Below are 17,764 nucleotides of genomic sequence, written 5' to 3'. Positions count from 1 at the left end.
GGGAGGAAAGAGAGCATGCAAATAGGTTTAGAGCATATTACAAAAGTTTTGATCGGTTTTATGTTTGTTCATTAAAGCTACGATGGAATTACAAATGGTATTTTCAATAATAAAACATGACATACAGCATAACGTACACAATATTATAAAACATTCATTAATCAAAACAGATTCTGCAAAGGGGTTCAGGTTTCACGAGCACATTTTTCATTTCTGTAAGAAGTATTTGACAAAATAACATGTATTAATCTATTTTACATTGAGAAAAAGTGAGAACAATGAAGCTGTGCACTTCCGTCACAGTACACTTTAACCTCTCAACAACTTCCTTGTTTGTTGCAAAGACAAAATGGCAGCTTCCATACAACGCATTGGAATAGTTGTCTGCCGGGCATTCCCTGTTATTTTACAACGAAATCTTCAAAGACAGGTCGATTCAATAATATCCTTTTGATAAATGTCGTTTATGTAAGAGTTGTAAGCCTGTTGTGGTTATAGCTCATTGATTGCATGCGAACAGCTCAAAATGATGATACCGACATAAAGGACAATTTATGCGTTTTGTATTGCAGAGAATTCTTGATTGGAAAAGAACTTCAAGTGCTGCTCCAGTGCTCCGTGTGAATTTTTGTACATCATCGTCTGCTGATAGCACCGATTCAGTTGAGACACTGTCTAGATATGCAGACAAACCATGGGAATACTTAGAAAGCGAAGGTAAATATAATCATTAAATGATAAAAGTACAGTCATTGTGGTCAAACCGTGGCTAGACAGGTGTCTCTCTCTCTTTAGAGTACATTGAGCGCTATGGATCAAAGCCTGTGTGGTCCAACTACAGGAGAAACCATAAGGGGGGCGTCCCACCTCAAAAGACACGAAAGACCTGTATTGTAAGTAGACATTTGTTTTGGCTTTACATTCTTATTAAGATGCTTCACTCAGTCCATAAACTTTGAATTAATGAGACTGATTTTGAATTGCCAGAGAGGAGATAAGATATGTGCGAACGCTTGTCCCATCTGTCGTGATCCAAATGTTATTATTCATTACAAGGTTAGTTTTTTGATTCTTTATTAACTGTGTGAATACTAACTTTAAAGTTATTTGCTTTATTATAGTTTTTTTTTTCTCACCCTACAGAATGTAAACCTGTTGCAGCAGTTCATTAGTCCTCAAACTGGAATGGTGTATGATCCCACTCGAACCGGTAACACATTTCTCTATACATTTAAGTGTTACTTCTAATATGATCCTTATGTGGTCATCCCTTTTCTCTTTATCTGCAATTGTTTCCTCAGGTGTGTGCATGAAACAACAGAAACTACTTAACAAGGCCATTGATACAGCTAGAGATCATGGTAAATTGTGCACACAACAAGTTGAAGAACTCCTTCAAAAAAGCTAGGAGATTTATGTGATGATTTTCCCCCTTTTAGGTTTACTACTAGTCCAGTTACCTCATGTGGACTACTCTAAAGAAGATTACTCAAACACCCATGGTGCTGTTACAACAACCCCTGCTCCATTTTCTCTCAGCTCTGGAGAACTGTGGTACTCATGGTATGGTAGTGTTAAAGTAGACGAGCGAGAACTGGCAAGAGTGAAGCGGATCTACAAAGACTACCTGAAACCGAATGTTTGAGTCTTGTTTTAATAAGACCTTAGTCAGGGTAGATGCCATATTGAACTTTACATGGATGAAAACAAGGCAGTGAGGGATAGTCTTTACAATGGCATGCACTGGGTCCAAGATCACACATTTTCAAAACTGCTTTATAAAGTCTCTGCTAAACAATTGGCATGGAGAATTCATTAAACACAGTTCTACCCCTCTAGACTTATTTTAATTCTTGTTAAAAACTAAATATGGTGCTACATTGACTAAGGTCTATAGAAAGAGTATCTGCATAACAACACTTAAAAGGAGTAACAAGAAAATTTACATTTCCAATTTGTTACATTTTGTCCAACGAAGACAAGCATAAAATGCATTTAACATGTTAAAATAAAAACTCTACAACAAACTTGATTTTGTTGCAAAACTCATTTATTTGCTTTTCCATGAAGTTTGGATGTACACTATATATTCAAATCAAGTTAGTCAATAGTCAGTTCATCATTCAAGACAGATGAGCTAGAGGTAGCATCATTGCTTGAACATTTATATAGGGTAAACTCTTTGGGGTTGGTTTAGTATGATAGCATGATGATTTAATGATCTAAACCAAAGTGCTCATTCTACAAAGGCAGTTTAACACTAAGTATATGCATTGGCAGTCAGACACTTATCAAACTGCACACTTCTAGCCCCCTCTGTTCACATTTGATGGGGATATAGCATGTTTTATAGCAACTGCATCACACAGAGGAACAGCTGGTAATATGGCCAGTGTGCAAGATTAATACAAGAATGTCAGACATCATTACTAAAGAACAAGCAATGTATGTATAAATTGTCTTCAAGAAAAATACTGATCTGGGTTCAATCTTTACCTGAAAAGTATGGGGGGAAACATCCTACACCAAAACTGTGACTAGGGTTTGTATACACCACCCTACAGCGTTTGCATGCAGGTTCTAATGAGAATTAGCAACTTTGATGCAGCAAAAAGCCCTTCAGTGATGTAGTTTGACAATCTTGTTATTAATACCAGCCGTTATTCATTTTTAGGCTTGTTGACCAGGGTTTCTCCAAGGGCCTCCAGCACTTCTCTCTTGTAGTCTTCAAAGTCTCCATCAATCTGGTTGATTGACTGGTCCTCCACCACCCACAGGTGGCACTGGGTCTCTGTGATCAGCCTGGCATCATGGCTCACAATTATCACAGCTTATAAAAAATATAAAAAATAATCATATTATTAGATGTTAAGATTTTACCCCATGCTTCAAAATTGTTGTAATAAGTAAAATCTTGCAGAACAAGGTATGTGAAAATCAATTAATGCGTATACATGAACATAATTATTGTTCACAAAAAAGGCTTGTGAGATCACTAATATTAAGACAGAATTCTCCTGTTTTGGAAGCCAAAACAGCAGAAAACATACCCCCTTTGTATTCATTGATGGCTTCTGACAATGCATCAATCGACTCAATGTCCAAGTTATTTGTGGGCTCATCCTGTAAATTTGCATTGAAAGAGAGAGAGAGAGAGAGTTAAACCACTCATTTTAGTTGAAAACTTGAATAAGGCACATAAAACATGACATTACTCCTTACCAAGATAAGGACGTCAGGTTGCCGACAAGAAAGTTCAGCAAATACCACTCTTGCTTTCTGACCACCTAAATAAAACCCAGCGTAAATCAGAAAAATGTCTAAGAAGGACAAATGAGTTTGAAAATTGTACATGAATGCATTTCTATAGTCCTTACCAGACAATTTGGAGATCTGGATGGTGTGTGCATGGCTCTCCAACCCAAAGCGACCCAGGCACTTCCTGGCATCCTGGTATTGGAGGTTAAAATTCCTTTGGAGGTATTCTGTGGGAGACTCCTCCATGTTCAATTGATCAGCATACTGCTGGTTGAAGAACCCTACTTTCTACAAGCACAGAACAAAGAATGAACCAATTACCCAAAAGTGAAGGGGAAAAAAAGTAAAGGAAAATAAAAATAATGATTAAAAAATATATATATTAAACATTTGGCCTACCAATCTATGGTTCTTCCTCATCTCTCCTTTTGACTGTATAAAAAAAGCGTAATTAGTGCCATAAAAAAGACAAATCATAATAATAAAAAAAAGACATAACCTTTTGCTCTTCTTTTTTTTAAAGGGGGGGTGAAATGCTGTTTCATGCATACTGATCTTTTTACACTATTAAAGACTTGGAATCCCATACTAAACATAGACAAAGTTTCAAAAGTTAAGGTGGACGTTTGATGGGAGTATTTCTTTGTCAAAAATACTACTTCCGGTTAGTCATAAGTTTCGGCAAGTTTTTTGAGATCATGCGTCCCCTTTGACGTTAACGGGGGCGGAATTTCCTTGTATGGGCCTTACGGACAATTCTACCGGAAGCGCGTGAGAGAGAGCGAGGGAGAGAGCGAAAGCAACAGGCTACGCCCATCAAAGCGCTGGCTTGTAGGATGCTAAACAGGTGATATAACCAGTAGCTACTGACTTACCCACTGATAGGCCGGCGGTCGATCTGTATTAGCACTTTCCTCACGCGACGGGCGAATCACTTTCCTCACAGAGCGACTCACTTTCCTCACGCGGCAGGCGAATCACTTTCCTCACAGAGCGAATCACTTTCCTCACAGAGCGAATCACTTTCCTCACAGAGCGAATCACTTTCCTCACGCGGCGGGCGAATCACTTTCCTCACTGAGCGAATCACTTTCCTCAGAGCGACTCACTTTCCTCACTGCAGCGCGCTGCTGCACACGTCATTATTTAGCTCCGCTCACACGACACGCCCCCACCCGCTCGGCTTTTTTCGGAAAGACTCGGAACAGCGCATCTTTCTTATATAATTATAAAAAAAATAAAGACTTTTCGGAGATATGCAGGATGCAATGCTACTCTATAGGTACTCAAGATTGACATGACACTGACTGAAACTGAGTGTTTCACCCCCCCTTTAACAAATAAGAATTATTTCAATATAACTGGTACTTACAGGATTTAACTTCCCAGTCAAAAGTAGGAGGAGTGTACTCTTGCCAACTCCATTTGGCCCAACAATACATACTGAAACAGAAAAATGATCTCATTTTCTAACAATAATCGTGTTATACTTTCCACCATCATTAACCTGCCAGTCAAAATGTCTGTACTTTGTAGACAAATACGACTTACTTCTGGACTCCATGTCAATTCCAAAGTCCACATTCTTGAACAGAGGTTTCTGGCTTTCATAACCAAAGTCAACACCTGTGAGTGAATGAGAGGAAACAACAAACTTTTCATCAATATCCAACGTGTTTAATAAAAACATGATTCTACAGAGTGAAAGAGAAAAGAGATAGGGAAAACATGTACTCACTGTAAAGGCCTAGAATTGGTGGTGAGAGTGGAGGAGGGTTTGGGAAAGTGAATTTGACGGTGTATTCTTTTGGCCTCTTGAGGAGCTCTGGGATCTCATGGCTCTCCTCCTCCTGGCTTTTCTTCTTCCCCTTTTGCTGTTTTCTCGTCAAAGCGTCTTTCGTTTGTTTCTCCTGAAAATGAATGATGGAGAATGAGCAGCAGTACTTCAGAAGAATTGAATAATGTCAAGGTCAAGGACTCACAGCTTGTTTTGTGGACTTTCCTCCAGCCTTTAGGTCTTTGAGCTTTTTCTCTTGTTTCTCGTACTGCTTCAGGAGTTCTTTCTGTTTTTGTACGTACATCTTCTTAAACGTTACTAAGACACATCAAGCAAACAAAAAATACAGTTACATAATTAAACTTTGAGCAGTTTTAATCTGTGTCGGCATTTAAAAACGAAACTCACGGTAGTTGCCCCTATAGTAGTAGAGCTTCTGGTTGTCCAGGTGCATGATATCTGTACAGACGTCATCTAAGAAACTCTGGTCGTGGGACACAATTAGAAGCGTTTTCTTCCAGCTCTGCAAGTAGCTAGAAGAGAAAATGAGATCAGGTGATTTTTGAGAACCATATAGCAATTATTGTGACAGTGTTCAGTTTTTTTTTCTTCCTAAGAGAGTTGCTGAGCAGTGTCAACATGAGTGACAGTAACCATTTATAATGCATTGTATGTCCAGCCATGCAACAATATTAAGAAAAGCTAAACATTATGAAAATAAGTAGCAACTACCAATGGGTAAAAAGGCTGTAGTCAAGTGTTTTAGAGAAGTTTAGTTTTATATGGTTTATTATTGCCCAAGTGAAAGAATGTACTAATAAGTATCTTATATAGGGCTGTTGATATAATAAAAATTGCAGAGGTTTCGTAAATTGTGATTAATCATACTTAATATTACAATTTGTAATTACAAACATTTTCCACAATTTACTAATTAATATGGGAAAAAAACATTTTAATTATTATTTGAAATGTCTGTTTAATGTAATCATTTTATGAAGTATAATGAATAACAGCTGGTTTCTCATATTTCAACACTGATGCTTCTATTCAATTATCTATTACATTTCTAAATAAAATAAAGTAATAATATAGCCATGTAACATTACAGTATGATTGAAAGTCAGATTTCTAGGGTTAGTTGCATTTAACTATGCATAATGTACTGTTATTAATATGGTAAGTACATATAATAAGGACACTGTAAGGGTTAGGCGTTACCAAAATTAGTCATTATTTCCTCACTCTCGTGTTCATTCATCTTCAGAACAGATCTTTTGATAAAATCTGAGAGCTTTCTTGCCCCTTTATTTACAGCTACACAACTGAAACTTTGATGCTTTAAAAAGTTAATAAAGAGATCATAAACTAATCTATATAAATTGAGAGGTATTGTTCCCCTATACAAATTTTCTATAGAGACACATTCGCTTTATATGATGAACAGACTGAATTTAGGTTTTTATTCACATATCAACATTGATCAGCGAACACAGAGAAGCTCAACCGAACCTGCTTGACACGCAAGAACAAATCTCATTGGTTCTTTTGGAAGCTCAAACATGCTGCATAACACTAATGAATAAGCTTCTGCTTATCATAACTGATGTGTAAGTAGATGAATGTCGACATGTGAATAAAAGCCTAAATTCAATCTGTTCATCATAAAAAAGCTATCAAGTCTCTTCAGAAAATTTGGACTAAACCACTCAATTTATATGGATTAGTTTTACGAACTCTTTATGAACATTTTCAAGCGTCAAAGTGGTAGTTGCATAGCTGTCAATGGAGGGACAGAAAGTTCTCAGATTTATTCAAAAAGATCTGTATTTATGTTTCAAAGAAGAACAAAAGTCTTATGGGTTTGGAACGACATGAGGGAGAGTTACATTTTTGGGTGATTCATTTGATTGTTTTTAATGTGTTAAACAGCAAATATGTCTCAGTTTATAATGAGTTATGTTTGTTTTATACTTTTTAATTCCGGTTCTGTTCTAAATACCATTACAATTTTAACATATTTATTAATAATAAAAGAAATACGGTAAAAAGGTCAAAAACACTGAAAACTGACAACCTCCAGTGATTAAATCAGTGTGAACCCCTTAATACAATCAAAAGACCGGGAACAATGAAAAGTAGGCCATTTATAATTTGCATGAAATGTAAACACATCAACTAGATGGATTTGTTTTGTTGATACTTAAAAGTAGAAATAATTACTTGTTAAGCCAGATGACAGCGTTAAGGTCCAGGTGGTTTGTGGGCTCGTCCAGCATTAGAAGAGTGGGCTCCATGAACAGCGCTCTGCAGAGAAAATAACACAATATTTAAGAATAAACAATATATTATTTCTCATTACACTTTAACATTTGTAAAGTGAATATATTCACACCTAGCCAACGACACTCTCATCCTCCATCCACCAGAGAACTTCCTGGTGGGTCTGTTCTGCATCTCTGGAGTGAAAGACAGACCAGCCAAGATCCTACGAGCTTTAGCCTCTGCTGCCGCTGCTCCGATCACCCTTAACTCCTCATACACCTGCGAGAAACACACACACACACACACACACCGTTATCCTCCACTGCTCCATGGATCAGCATATTCACAGGATCTCAGCGAGCTGCTCTCATCTGACCTTCTCGAGCCTCTCAGCCACGCTGTCGTCTCCTTTCTCTAGACGACTCTGTAGCTGCCGTTCATCCTCTAGGAGCTTCAGTCTGCGTGTGTCTGCCTTCAGCACCGCCTGAACTGCAGGAGTGTCATCCGCAACCACCTCTGAGGAACAACAAAGAAAAAGTAGTAAGGTATTTCACAATCGGTATGAATCAGGATTCACCGTACTATATCATATACAAAATAGACAGCTCAAATAGGAAAGTGGGGATTAAAAAAAAAAACGTGAATAGGCAGAATCAAGTGTCTTAAATAACTAGGGATACACCGATACCAGTTATCAGTATCGGGATCATGTACTCATTAAAATGCCACGATACCAAAAATTGAATGCCACGCAGCGTGTGTACAATGTTTTATATCCACAGACAACAGAACAAACAGAGATACAAAGAAATCAGATTTAAGATGCGCATGTAGTAAATGTATCTACTTAAAAGAATATTAAAAATAAATTCAATATTTTCACCTGTATTGCTGCTGTGCATGAACTAAGTGAAGCAACCTAAGTAAATTGAGCGCACATCGGCATGAATGCGCGAGCATGTCCAGCGTACATCCCTTTCTCACGGACAAGTTTGTAGTTCGGTCATATATGTCAACAGCATAGACGTAAGGGGATGGTAAAAGGTTTGCTCACTCAGGACATGCGTCAATTGGATTAAAACTAAATTCCATAGCCTGAATAAAAACTAGAAATGTTAGGTGATTTATGTGCAACATGCGGCTCCTACATTACAGGAAAAACGTCATGTGATTACTGTGCCACTGCACTGGAAAAGCTCTAAATGTACGCTGTAATTGAAATACAACAGAATGAACAGAGAACAGAAGCTTGTACAAAACATTTGCATAATTAAGCGCGTAGAAAAACTTTAATGATATGCACATGGGTCGGAAAGTATTCAGACCCCCTTAAATGTTTCACTCTATTGCAGCCATTTGCTAAAATCATTAAAGTTCTTTTTTGCTCATGAATGCACACAGAGCACCCTAAATTGACAGAAAAACACAGAATTGTTGACATTTTTGAAGATTTAATGAAAAAGAAAAACCGAAATATCACATGGTCCTAAAGGCTGCAACATACACCTCGAGAAAACGAACACATTTCTTTGTTTTTGCAGACTATGTTCCAAGCTTAAGTATTCCGACCCTTTACTATGACACTCATATATTTAACTTAGGTGCTGTCCATTTTTTCCTATCATCCTTGAGATGGTTCTGCACCTTCATTTGAGTCCAGCTGTGTTTGATTATACTGATTGGACTTGGATTAGGAAAGCCACATACCTGAATAAGACCTTACAGCTCACAGTGTATGTCAGAGTGGGGTGCTGTGTGTACATTACTGAGAGAAATTTTTTTAAAATTGACTGCAATATAACAAAGACTAAAACAGGGGGTCTGAATACTTTCCGTACCCACTGTATATAGATGACAAATCCAAGGAAAATACAGGTACTCGGTATCGGTGAGTACCAAAAAATAAAACTATTTGTATCGGGCTTGTTTTGGTATAGGTAATATCGGTGACATCCCTAACTAAAGCAAAAAAAAATAAAAAAAATAATATTTGTTTTATTATACTGAGCATTTGCATACTAAAAAAACTAAATGTGAAATTAAAATTAATAAAAAAAACCTATAACATGTAAATCTACAAAAAAATGACAAAAACAAATAACAAAATTACTAAAATATTAAGCAAAATTAAAAATTATTAAAATTAACTATTATTTCTATTTAGAATCACTTGATATACTAAAATTACTAAATATGAAATTAATATGAATAAAAACTATCAATGAAAAAAAAAAATGGCAAAAACAAAAAACTTCTAAAATTGGCAAAAACCAAAAAATTATATATATATATATATATATATATATATATATATATATATATATATATATATATATATATATATATATATATATATATATATATATATATATATATATATATATATAAATTAACAGTGTTAATTGTGTCTAAAATAACACTGCTGTACTTTACCTTGCTCACAAAGCAGGACATCAATATTGGGAGGAATGCTGAGAGCTCTGTTAGCGATGTGCTTCAGTAGAGTGGTCTTCCCTTTCCTGATTCAAACAGGAAACAGGTTTTACAAGTGTGAAACTTCCAAACAAAATCTTAAGTACAATGTAGTAAAGTGCGAAATTAAAACCATTAACCCACCCATTTGGTCCAACCAGACCGTATCGTCTCCCAGCAACAATCAGAAGGTCTGCGTTAACAAACAGCTCCTTACCGTGGGCTGAAATGCTGAATCTTTCTAACTAAAACACAAAAAGGAAATTATTTAGTACACAGTACTAAGTGTTTTCAAATGGTATGGAGGAAAGCTTCCCAGTCGTCTGACCTTGATGTCCGAGGCGTTTTCCAGCATGGCTTGTCGAGAGGACAGCTCAGCCTGAGATACGGAGAAGTCTCCCTCGATGGCGTTCTGAGCGCGTACACTAGCCACCTGACGCTCATACTCCATCTGCACGACACAGGAGGAAGGGTCTACAGTCAGGGTTGCTATTGTTAACTAAAACTATTATATATATATAATATATATATATATATATAATTTTGTATCGTATTATATGAAAAACATTAACTTTAAAAACTAAAGCAACATTTCTAATTCATAAGGAATAAAAATAATAAAAAACTAAAGTATTTACTAAAGTATTAAGGTTAAGAAAAAATAAATAAATAAAGCACATTTACTATAACCTAAGCTAAAATGAAAATGTTACTAAATACTATACATAATACTAAAATAATACTTTTAACAAAATCATTGTGATGACAGAATGATAGAGAATTTGAGTATTCAAAATTTGCATATGCTACCATTTTCTTTTTCTTCTTCTTCTCTTTTTTAGTCAAGTTCGCAAAAGGGTCGTCCTGTTTTTCTTTGGCATGCTGAGCCGCGAGCGTATCCTCTGCACTCTATGGGACAGGAAATAGATATAAGGACAATGATAGAAAGTGGATAAATTAACACCTGAGATTCTGAATATTAAGAACACAAAATAAGAGAATATTTTTGTACCATCATGGTGTCATTGTCATCACTCTTTTCTTCCTCATCTTCCTCATCATCATCACTAGGAGGAGGAGGGGGGCGAGCAGGCTTCCCTTTCTGAAAACACACAAAAACGGCATTACTCTAGTCTTCATTGTCACATGATCCTTCAGAAATCATTCTAATATTGATATCTATGTTGAAAACAGTTGTGCTGCTTAATATTTTTTCAGGATTCTTTTATGAACAGAAAGCACAAACAAACTTCATTTATTTGAAATAGAGGTCTTTGAAACATTAACAGCTGTGTTCACTTCGGCAGTGACTGGATTTAACCGATTTGCTGCTTGCAGTCATGGGAGGAAGTCTGCGCAGTGTTTTCACAGATGAAGTGGATTACCGTAATTCCTCAAATAAAGACCGGGGCCTGTTTTTTTATTTACCTGAACTGTAGAAGGGAACCGGCTTTTATTTGAAGCAGGCTTGTTTACAAACGCTTCCGCTGTGATATGAAGCAAACACACGTACATTGTCTTCCCCCACGTGAGCTGGAACTTCATTAAAAATAAAGTTCAAACACACTTTCCTAATATTAGGATCCGAATTATTAGGAAGCTTATGCAGCGCCTGTGTTCTTCCACAACCAGGAATAGCTCAATATCTTGCCATCTTCGGCATGTTTATTGCTGCTGGCTAGCGTGATCCGAACAGCTCCATGAGTCGGTGGGCGGGGCTACTGAACTAGGCATGCTTATTATTCTGTAGATGCGGTGCTTCGTGCCACACGATGACGTCAAGGTATGGCACATTCTGAGATTGATCATTTCCTGTGGGCCTGGTGTAAATAAAAGCTTTTCTTTGACTAACAAGGAAGTTTTCAGCTCTGAAACTTACAGGGTATTCTTGTATTGCCATGACCTTTTATATATAAATCAAAAGCTCAAGGGAAAGTTGATTTCTAAATTCATCACCCCTTTAATTTTTTACAATAAAAAAAATCTTACTGACCTAAAACATTTGAATGGTACTATACAGATCTTAGCTTAATCTGACCTTGGGCTGTTCAATCTTGCCTTTCTTCTGAGACTTCTCTTCTTCTTTTTCTTCAACAACTTCATCTTCCTCCTGTCAACATTAGGATTTCCTTTAGGTTAGACACATTTGCACCTTCACTGGCTTGTCAAAACAACACATTCATCAAAACAAGAGACATCTACCTTAGATGGTTTAGCAGCAGCTTTCTTGGCCTTTTTTCCTCCTTTCTTTTCATTCTCATCCTTTTTCTCCATCCCTTCATCTTGTTCATCATCTGAAGCCTCCTGTGTTTAAAAGAAATGAGTAAACCGACGCCGAACCGACTATGCACCGTGAAATATATTGTTAGTAAAGCAGATTGGGGTGTACAGAAAGAGGTTAGTATCCGTGACGAGTCAAGCACTGCTGTCATGTAGCAATAAAAAAAACTGCAAAGTAGAAGAAAGGTAGATGTGTGAAGAAGGAAAACAGGGACAAAAAGAATATTAAAGAAGCTTAAGAAACAATCCCATGTACCCACCTTCATTATCTTAGGTTTAGCCTTATCTTTTTTCTTGCCCTTGGTTACCTTCTCAACTTCCTAAATCACATACATACATGTACAGAAACAGGCACACGTCCTTATAAACGTAGAAACATTCAATATGCAGCCTAATATGTTCTTCCCTTCCGTATCAAACACATAAAATGTGAATAAACATATGTAAATCAGCCTTGCACAAAAGATAAAAACCCTGAGCCAAGACAGATGAGTGCCATTGTCACATGAAAACAACGAAACAATGAGGGCACTGGAACACTAGCGCTGGGCTGGAAAAGGAATGCAAAATGGAATGAATTCCACAAAGAATGTCATGAGGCGAAAGAAAGGACAAGAGGGATGGCTGGAGTGGGACTGAAAGATGAATCAACAGAATATTAGAGAGGATGAGTTGCGTGGTGGGTATTGGGTAATGCATTATGGTTGGGTACATTAAATTTGACGACGCTGTAAAGATAATATTATGAATAGTGATGGTATAGAAAGCCATTGATGACTATTAAAACAATATGTAAATATGAAACTAACAAACACTGATTTACATGCAATTTCTCTCTACAACAAAAAAAAGTATAAAAATTATTGCATGAATATAAAACTAAATTATGTGACACTTATACTGCTTTTTCTTATATATATATATATATACACACACAAACGTATTGCCACACACACATACAGACTACAATGTATTAATCTAGTATCAATCTATTAAGCTACTAACAATTTACAATGACTGAGTCTGAAATAACGCACCTTAGAGCTTTTCTTGTTTTGGGGTTTATCATCATCATCATCTCCACCTGCGTCTTCTTCATCATCGTCACTTTGCCCCTGACTCAGTGCAGCAAATATGTTGCCACCCTGATAGTATGGGATGAACAAATAAACAATCTGAGGGATGTGTTGCACGATCTAGATTAGTCCTGCTACTAGTACAAGGGTTCCCAAACTTTTCCATTCCCACCAAAATATTTGAGATTAAAAAACAATTGACATTACTTTAAGCTTACTCTTAAAGGTAGGGTAGGTAAAATGATCTAAAACACCTTTGTCCAAATTTGTTTAAACTTTCCTTATATGTCAATACATAAATAAAATGTAAGTAACTCTGAAAAAGAGAGAATAAAAATCAAGTGACTCTAGAATTTTTAATCTGCAATAAACACCGCTCATTATTTTCGTTCGGGACGAAACAAATGAATGGCTTGGGCGACTGTCACTCTCTCTCGCTACCATGGCAACCACCGCTTTCGCTACAGGTTCTGCCCACACATGTGCGCACCCCTAGGAGGAGGAAAAACATTCAAAATGCACGGTGCCAGGTTTTGCAGTCGAAGGCAAACAATGCAAAAAAAAAGGAAGACAGTAGGCCTAAAAGTAAAGGCAATGCACAAGAAGTCTTTGGATAAACAAAGAAATGAAACGCGAGTAAATATCAGCGTGGCTTTCCAACGATGTCGAGAACTGAGGGACCTCAAGGGGCTGAAAAGCGACTCCTTGATGGCTGTATTTCTGCTGGACAGGTAATCTCTCATTTTGATATACATTTTGTCAGTTTATGTTTTGATGAAGCATGTATCACTAGCACTATGCAGCTGCCTAATATAGCATAATATTACTTAGCATAAAGTTACAATATTATACACTTAGCCATTAGTAAAGATGATAAATACTCAATATGCTTAGCTCAAGTTGATCGCTGTCGTGTTGAATTTCGCGAAATGTAACTTTAGATAACAAAATGCATGTGTAAAAGCTAGTACACCGCATCCAGGAATTTTTTTTTTAGAACGAAGTTAGCTTTAGCTACTCCTAATCAACAATGATTTCATCATGGAAACTCTTACATGCAAAACACAATTTATGTTATGAATCTTACACGAAATTCATCTTCCTCATAGTATAACTGATGTTATTGGGGAAAAAAATGTATCAATGCTACCCGTTTTTAGCTTTGCCTTATAAATATAACTAGCTCGTTACCGAATTAAACAAAATATATTTTAAACTTTACCAGTATCGGTATTCTAGCTTGATAGTGAGTACTAAAAGACATCTTATTTGTTTATATTCATACTGATAAAGTTAGATTTTTTATTACGTGATTCTGACATGATGCCACTACATGCACACTGCTCGTCTCAGGTAAATAATGCGTCTTCCAGCTGAGCTGTCTGTGTAGCGCGTTCATGTATTTTGGGGGCGTGGCTTTGGAAAGAGCCTGAAGGTAGAAGGTGAAGTGAATGGAAATAATGAGCTGTCTTTAAAACAGTCGTGAGAGGTCTACAGACACTCAAATTTTATACTTTCTTTTTTAGAGTACTTACATTTTAATTATGTATTGATATATAAAGAACGTTTAAACAAATTTGGGAAAAAAATTTTTTTAACCAATTCTTACCTACCCTACCTTCAATTAAAAGTTGGATATGACAGAAATCGAGTATTTAATTTTAAAATATATATTTAATTTTATAGTACAACTCTCAATACTAATATTTACTTTTTAATGTATTCATTTACAGACGTTAACGAGTACGAAATGTCAATAAAAACTTGAACATGCTCACTCCAGCCCAAATATCTGCACTGTGAGTTTGTTAAACTCATTGTGTTGTTCAGCGCAGAAAACGGTCTCATGCTTGCTCAGTGTGTTAACATGTGAAATGTTTTTTATGGTGTGTTCACACTTGTAGTTCAATTCGCTTGGTTTATTTATATATCAGAGTAACTCACTTTGTTTCGCTTTCCTCCTTTGACCGGAGCAACAACTGCAAAATAAAAATAAGCCACGGTGTTAAATATGTGGTGTGATGAGTGACATACTGGCAAAAACTGGTAAAGTTCATGACATTACCCTCTTCCTCATCTTCATCACTGGGCTGGACTGACAGTTTCTTGAGACGCTCCATGACTTCTGAATCTTCATCATCATCATCGTCGTCGCCTCCTGCTTTCCCTTTTCTTCTTTCTTTCTTTTTCTTCGGAGGCTAACAGCAAATGACAAGGAAACATAACATATTTAAGTGTAATTATATTCAATATTTTTATACTTCTTAGAATATATTCTAAAACGGTGAATTAATTAAAATAATGCACCTGTTTCCCTTGTGCCTCTTTCACTGGTGGCTGTTCTTTGTCTGGTTTATCATCTGATGCCAGCTCCTCAAAAAACTATATGGATAAAACACAGAAATATGCATATACTATTCAGATGTCAGGTGTAGGTTTATTATATAATACATTGCATTTGGTGCTGCTAGTTGCTCAGATAATATTAAATAACTAATAATTAAATATTACTACGTGTAAATGACTAAAATATTCCATTATATATCATGTAGAAATAGCTATGTTTAGCTTTGTTGTTACATATTTAAAGTACCTGAATGAACTCAAACGCATTATATTTAGCATTATATAACAATAATTTACAATAATTATATAATAATTTATAAATAATGAATTATACTAAATTACAATTATATGAAAATGCATAACAGTGATCTTGAGACTTACACTCTTCTTCCCCTTCTTATCCTTCTTTCCTTTTTTGACAGGTTTGTCTAAACAAAGAAAAATCGTTATGGTAAGCACTTCTGTCAACATAAAAACACTCACAAACACACCTGACAGACAAAGCAGACTGGAGTAAACATGCACACCAACAGCAGTATGACAATGGCACAGAAAGAATGCCATGTGTACTGGAATAAAAACAACGGCTGTTTCAAAAATAGTGAGCTGCCAACCTAGACAACATTTGTAGGCATCATATGTAGTTAGGTACATTTGAACGTTACCCAAAACGCTGTCAGGGACCGCAGCTTACTAGGTTTTGAAATACAGCCACAACCATATCAGCAGTTAACGCTTGCGCACAGTAGATACATGGAATAAAAAGCAAATATGGTCTTAAATTTGATCAGGCTGACAAAATGATCTAATGAAAGTAAAACATCAAACTCCGCACGAAAGCTAACGTTAATTGGCTAAGCAAAATATATAGCATAAAACACCACATCTTTATCTACATTACACAAAATGAAAGAAAATTGTGATTAAAAGCAGAGCTGTCATCGTAGAGACTATTTCAATATAGTTGCATCATCTTCATGTCGCTAACATTATCAGGCTGTTTGTGGTGTAACGTTAACTTAATAGAAACCCATAATCTTACCTGCTGTTTTTTGTTCATCGTCACCCTCCCACTCAGCCACTTCTTTGGATTTCTTTGGCATCTTTTTGATAAACCTTTTCTCTAACGAGGAATGTAAATACTGTATGTTAAATGTGACTCGGGGATGTATCACAGCTGACAATGAACACGAGCACACTGTAGCTCACATCACATGCGGCCTATCCGCGCACTGCCACAGCACAGACATGCAAACGCCGGGAGCTCGGTTTGCCACAGCGCCACACCCTAGCGCAGGCCGTCCAAGGTATTGCACACCATTTAGAAAATTATTGATTTCAAAGAAAAAGTTCTGATGGTGTGTATATAGGTTTTTATCATAGAAAACCTTATTTAAATAGCTTAATTTTTTAATTGAAAAATGTTTTATAAAATGTATTTAATATAATATAACATTTTATTTTAGCATATTTGTTACACATTAAATGTACTGGCAGTAACAGTAAATTATGCATAATTATAAGCAACTAATTGTAAAGATCGTAAACCAAACCATAACCCTTTAGTAAGTAGTAGTGCATGTTGTTAGTTAATATTACTCTGTACTTTTTGATGCAATTACTTCTTAAAATGAGTTGTAAACTAAACTAATAATATAATATATAATATAAAATATAATATAATATGATATAATATAATATAATATAATATAATATAATATAATATAATATAATATAATATAATATAATATAATATAATATAATATAATATAATATAATATAATATAATATAATATAATATAATATAATATAAATCTTCTTCTTTTCCTTTCAGCTGTTCCCTTCAGGGGTCGCCACAGCGAATCATCTGCCTCAATTTATTCTCTGTATCCTCTTCTCTCAGACCGACTACCTTTATGTCCTCCTTCACATAAACCTCCTTGGGTCTTCCTCTTGACCTCCTGCCTGGCAGCTCTCAGGATCCTTTTACCGATATATTCACTCTCCAGTCTGAACATTTTAAAAACTATCTCAACCTGGCCTCTCTAACTTTGTCTCCAAAACATCTCACATGTGCTGTCCCTCTGATGTACTCATTCCTGATCCTATCCATCCTCGTCACTCCCAAAGAGAACCTCAACATCTTTAGCTCTGCTACCTCTAGCTCTTCCTCCTGTCTTTTCCTCAGTGCAACTGTCTCCAAACCATTCAACATCGCTGGTCTCACTACTGTCCTGTACATCTTTCCTTTGATTCTTGCTGGTACACTTTTATCACACAACAGGCCTGA

The 17,764-nt window shown here is 36.1% G+C and overlaps 2 protein-coding genes across 3 annotated transcripts; one reads left to right on the top strand and one right to left on the bottom strand.

The window, feature by feature from the left end:
* Positions 1-284: 284 nt before the first annotated feature.
* Positions 285-2,032, top strand: mrps18b (mitochondrial ribosomal protein S18B). The gene is made up of 7 exons (XM_067425390.1): positions 285-430; positions 573-717; positions 796-893; positions 988-1,056; positions 1,144-1,210; positions 1,302-1,361; positions 1,440-2,032. Exons 1-7 carry the CDS (start codon positions 350-352, stop codon positions 1,643-1,645), a joined length of 726 nt encoding a protein of 241 aa, XP_067281491.1. The 5' UTR covers positions 285-349; the 3' UTR covers positions 1,646-2,032.
* On the bottom strand, positions 2,033-16,735 carry abcf1 (ATP-binding cassette, sub-family F (GCN20), member 1). Of its 2 annotated transcripts, XM_067425387.1 has the most exons (27): positions 16,517-16,734; positions 15,856-15,902; positions 15,436-15,510; positions 15,194-15,326; positions 15,073-15,107; positions 13,090-13,197; positions 12,313-12,372; positions 11,975-12,076; positions 11,811-11,882; positions 10,785-10,874; positions 10,583-10,681; positions 10,101-10,223; positions 9,917-10,017; positions 9,734-9,819; positions 7,677-7,816; positions 7,431-7,579; positions 7,259-7,342; positions 5,444-5,568; positions 5,241-5,353; positions 4,997-5,168; positions 4,810-4,884; positions 4,631-4,701; positions 3,658-3,690; positions 3,378-3,546; positions 3,223-3,287; positions 3,051-3,123; positions 2,033-2,830 (listed from the first exon to the last, which is right to left on the bottom strand). In XM_067425387.1, exons 1-27 carry the CDS (start codon positions 16,575-16,577, stop codon positions 2,661-2,663), a joined length of 2,631 nt encoding a protein of 876 aa, XP_067281488.1. In that variant the 5' UTR covers positions 16,578-16,734; the 3' UTR covers positions 2,033-2,660. The 2 variants fall into 2 exon arrangements, with proteins under 2 accessions (XP_067281488.1, XP_067281490.1); XM_067425389.1 differs by lacking the exon at positions 12,313-12,372 and having other exon boundaries at positions 16,517-16,735.
* Between the last annotated feature and the right edge of the window lie 1,029 nt (positions 16,736-17,764).

This window comes from Pseudorasbora parva, chromosome 19 (assembly GCF_024679245.1).
Source record: "Pseudorasbora parva isolate DD20220531a chromosome 19, ASM2467924v1, whole genome shotgun sequence".
NCBI lineage: Eukaryota > Metazoa > Chordata > Actinopteri > Cypriniformes > Gobionidae > Pseudorasbora > Pseudorasbora parva.
This window is presented reverse-complemented; position numbering and strand designations above follow the sequence as displayed.